The following is a 5000-nucleotide window of genomic DNA, read 5'->3' as shown; positions in this document are numbered from 1 at the left end:
ATCAAAGAAGAGCATGCAGAGAGAAGGGGAAAAGTGCGCGAAAGTGTGGGTTACGGATATTAAGCTAAGTTTATCCGAGAGGAAACGACAGCCAACTTACCGCAGCAGAGGTAGGAACAATATCTCCAAAACCAATCGTCGTGAACGTGATAAAGATGAAATACAACGCTGTCCCGAAGTCCCACCCCTCCAAAGCACAATACATGCATGACATTACGGCCAGAAAGACAAATATGATTGGCAGGGCGACCCACACTGGCGCGTTAATTTGGTCGTCCGCGGACTCGAACTCGTAACTGGCATTATACGTCCGAATGCGGTTTACCAACCACGCGCATGCTTCATTCAGGTAATGAACGATGTGGTTTCCCACGACGGCCAAGAGCATCAATGTCAGCGGTATTCCGATGAGAGCATACAGGACACAAAACATGCGACCGACGAACGTGACGGGGGCCAGGTTACCATACCCTGTGCAAAGAAAGGAAAAAAGGGAAAAAGTAAAACAGACACCTCGAAAGATTGTTAGACGCCATTAGTCGTACAACAGTTGTTTTCCACACAAACAAAAGCGGCTAAAACAACTCGAATCCCTGGTGGACAAAAACAAAGGAAAAAGCTCGTGGAAACTTATCAGTGCGGGTTCCTTCAGACGGCTTATGGTTTCGTGTAAATCACGCGCATGCATTCATGCCAATTTTATTAATCTAGAAGAATAAATTGGGAGATGCATAATTTGTTTTGAAAGGATTTTGCGCCAAAAGGCCAGTTCGGAGTTTCAATGAATGCGTGGATAAAAACAAGCGTATAATTGTCTTTTTTGCTTATTCTGTAGGGACGGCCTATGTAAAAACGACCCTGCTTCCCACGCCAGCGAGAAGGCAAGGAAACCTCTGCAAGGATCTCCTCCATGCTCTGCCACGCATGCTAGTCGTGACGTCAACGCAACGCCACTTGGAGTGCAATATGGTATGAAATCATGAATCATACGTGTGATTACTCTGCACGACACGAAGTTCATTAACCACTTCATTACATCCATTTTGAAATGGCACAATTTAATCACTCATATACAAGATCTTAGTCAGTACCAATATTTTATTGATCCAGTTCCCGGTTTACAAAAGAAGCGGACACAAAATGGACACTGAACGTTGGAAACTCCCCTAAATGTAGGTCTTCAGCCTGAAGGAGTCCATTATCATCATTCAGAAGCTGTAAGTAATTAAATCCATCCATTCTTTTTAAAAAAACAACAAAGTTTTCGGGAAAAAAAATTGCCTTTCATTTTCCTGGAATTTGATTGGTTGTTTTGTTTGAGCGTTCCTTTCTCATTGGCCCGGGAAAAGATGCTGAGCAAAAAGCTAGTGGTGCGATTCGCGAATAACTCGCACTGCTGAGAGCCAATCAGATTGCAAGCATCACCAGCGATTTCTAAATGGGTCTAATAAGAGTACTACTCGTCGAAAGTTGCCGACGACATCGAAAAGGTCCGTGCAGAGGTTTAATTTGCTTTAGAGAGAAGAAAATCAAGGAAACCTCTGCAGTTTACTCTTTGTTTTACATTAGGTTGATTTAGCAACAGAAGGGGAACGTCAGATTAGAGTAGAATACAGACTATTCCGCTCGCTCTTCCGTAGTTAAGGACGGTGCCTACTATTGTTAGTGCGCATACGTTCTGCGCATCTCGAGATACTCGGATTTCCTATCGGTGATGCTTACTAATACAAGGATATTTTTGCGCAGTTTAAAACCATCCGGAGAAAGTAAATCTTAGTAAGTACTCTTGGTATCTAAAAAGAAAATTGGGGGTAACCATGCATTTTTGAGAGATAATTAAGCTTCAATTTGAGAAAGAACCATACATTGCTTTGTATTTTAAAGCTTCTTACAAATATTATTCATGAATTATCTTTGAAAAATGCGTGGTTACCCCCAATTTTCTTTTTGGATTTAAATAACACTTGTTAAGATCTACATTTCCTGCATAATCACAGACAGGGGCAAAAATATCTTTAATTAGTAGGAAACGTCCTTAACTGAGGTTCCCGTTCTGTTCCTAAGTCAACCCAATGTAAAACAGAGATCGAGTAAACTGAATTTTGTCAAATTCAAACGCAAGATTGAAAAAAAAATTGCTTTTTTTTTGAACATATAAATCCCTTTCATCCCAATTCTAAACACGAAGAACGGCCGAATCACTAATTGTATCCCTTGAATCATTGAAAAGCTTGGTGTGAAAATTGTGTTTTATGTCCATCGTGAAATGTTAGTAAAATGCGAAAGCTCTTATGTACGTCAAAATACCAGCCGATTAATTGTATCGATGACAAGGAAAGTGGGCCGGAAAATAAAAATTAAACTTCGAAACTAGGGCGTTTAAAGTTTTGATTTGAACGATACTTATTCGATGACCAGACAAAAATGTCGCCGAAAACAGACCTTTCAATTATAAAAGTACCAAACAAGCGTACGTGCAGGTAATCATCGACTGAGCGAGAATTCGCCTTGGATTCAGTTTGGAAGCTGATAAAGAATTTAGCTATTTTAACATGTAAGAGGATCGTCTTTGAAATTATGAATACCATTTTCTCGTCTACCTTTTCAGTCAACAGAAGCGATAATTTTTGCTGTAAATCGGTGGCAAAAGTTACAGAAATCACTTCGAACGATATTTGAAAGGGTATTGGAAGTGCGATCTTTGTCACTGTGGCTCGGCTTTCTGGTTGAAGAAATATCGCACACAAAAACATGATCACACTTCATAATTAAAAAAATAATTACCTATTGTAGTCACCACGGTTGTAGCAAAGAAAAGTGAATTTGAAAAACTCCAGCCGGGTAGAGAAGCAGCTGTCCGCTCGTCTCGAATACTCTCAAACTTTGCGTCCAAATTTTTCAGGGATTCAGAATTCAGTTCCTTAGCGGCAGCTTCGCTGTTAAAATCCTTCGGCAAGATTTGTTTGCCCATCGAAGTTTTCTTCAGCGTTTTCAAGAACAAGGCTACATCATCAATGGTGGTGTGTTTTTTCCTCGGCTCGTATTCGATCGATTTGAAGATCAATCCTCCAATGTAAAGAAAAATAAGATTTGCTAAGAAAAGGACCAGAGGAACCAAGTTTTTCCGTTGTGTTGGAGACAGTTTCATGGCTGATTTTAAGAAATTTATTCGAGGTATAACCTTGGAAGAATATGTATCACTGATTCGAGTTGTCACTAGATTTCAAAACATCGAGACTTACAATTAAATACATGTTATTGCGTTAAATTATTCATCGCCAAGCAAGATCGATTATTTTTCTATATCTGTTTCAATTGGTTGGTTATGATTTCTTTCTTTGGTTAATGTGGAATTTGTTTTGAAGTTTCCGTGATTTACGCATACTTTTACCGACCTTTACAACAATTTCGAGTACAAAACCAAATATATATTTTCAACAAGGGATAAAAATGATGAAACCAAGACACGGTCACCGGAAAGGGACAAAGCCAACGCAGATGAAACAGGACTACCGAGAATCAAATGAGGGAATCTTTTCACTGTTTTACATTTTGCTTCATTAACACACGAGTTTGCTCACAGAAGGCGTCATGCTATTCAGTACAAATTGACAGAACTAGTTAAACCAGAAACCCATAAGGGTTGAAACGTGTAACGGCCCCTTGTGTGCTGGGAAACAAGCTTCTGAATATTCAATTTGCTAAGTACCATATTTGGAACAACAAGAGCGAGGGGTTTCCAAATAGGGTACTTAGCACTGAAACATTCAACCAATCAGTTCGCACTGAATATTCGGAAGCTGTGAACGCGCGTTACACGTTTCAACTCTTATGGGTTTTTGGTTAAACTTAGTTAAATCTCCAATCTTATATATATAAGCCTTTTAAATTTGGGTTTGATAAGTTAAACGAGCCAGTTACTAGCCATCAATTTTCAAAGCTTAATATCACTCTGCATATCGGGTTCAATTTTCAGAAATAGCTCATTATGAAATGTACTGCACCTCTTTACAAAGAGCTTTTGAATCGCTAATATCTGGAAAACTGTCTACACCAATATCTGGAAAACTACACCAATTTTATATGCTGTCTATTGTAATGGTGATAAGGGTTAAAAATATTTGACTGACTCTCAAGCAAGAGAGGTATTACGCGAGGCGGAGAGGGAGTATGTCCAGAATGAGGTCAAAAAGAATCAGAGCTCTAGTGAACGGTGGAAGGTGATACGGAATTGCATACCAACTGGGGAGAAGTCGCGCCCAGCTTATTCTAGGGATATGAAAGAACTTGCGACGGAATTTAATGAATTCTTTGCGGAGGTGGGAGTACGTGCCGGGGAAGAAGCCAAAAGACTCGCATCAGTCAATGATCTACCTACTTCACATCAGGAACTCCCTGCCAGTTTCTCTTTCGAGATCAATAGGATTGTTCAGTTATTTCCTTCAAATAAAGCACCAGGGAAAGATAAATTACACATGGCCAACGAGAATAGACCTGTGTCGTTGTTACCTGCCCTATCTAAGATATGTGAGTGAGTAGCCTTAAATCAATTCACCGAATATGCAACAAGGAGAAACTGTCTCAGCGAACACCAGAATGGGAGTAAGAAACGAAATTCGACAGAGACACTCAATATTTTGACGTCAGATCTAGCCCTGGAGGCAATGGATCGCAAGCAAGTCACTGCATTAGTGTTATTAGATCTTTCCAAGGCATTTGACAGCATTGATCACATGTCCTTGTTAAAGAAGCTACGTGCAATGGGTACCTCTAAAGAAGCAATGGAATGGTTTAGAAGCTATTTGACCGGAAGAAAACAGTCGGTGAGAATTGGTTGCTAAACATCTGAACCCCGCCTAGTCTCGTAATATGTACCACGTGCACAAGGGTCAATCTTGGGCCCGGCACTGTTTAATATCTACATTAACGATCTACCATCTGTACATAAGGTAGGGTCGTTAGAATGCTATGTTGATGACTCACAGTTATACCTCTCATTT

At 40.0% G+C, this 5000-nt stretch overlaps 1 protein-coding gene across 2 annotated transcripts in view; it reads right to left on the bottom strand.

The window, feature by feature from the left end:
* LOC138013097 (TWiK family of potassium channels protein 7-like) overlaps window positions 1-3240 on the bottom strand; it is an 8482-nt gene extending 5242 nt beyond the window's left edge. The window contains exons 1-2 of one of the 2 annotated variants that reach the window (XM_068860061.1): window positions 2785-3240; window positions 101-471 (exon numbers count right to left, since the gene is read on the bottom strand). In XM_068860061.1, coding sequence (XP_068716162.1) covers window positions 101-471; window positions 2785-3148 — 735 coding nt within the window. In that variant the 5' untranslated portion in view covers window positions 3149-3240. The remainder of the gene's footprint in view (window positions 1-100; window positions 472-2784) is intronic. The other variant, XM_068860060.1, reaches the window with a different exon arrangement.
* Between the last annotated feature and the right edge of the window lie 1760 nt (window positions 3241-5000).

Source organism: Montipora foliosa, chromosome 8 (assembly GCF_036669935.1).
Source record: "Montipora foliosa isolate CH-2021 chromosome 8, ASM3666993v2, whole genome shotgun sequence".
Lineage (NCBI taxonomy): Eukaryota > Metazoa > Cnidaria > Anthozoa > Scleractinia > Acroporidae > Montipora > Montipora foliosa.
The sequence above is the reverse complement of the archived record's forward strand: the minus strand, read 5'-3'. Positions and strand labels throughout refer to the sequence as shown.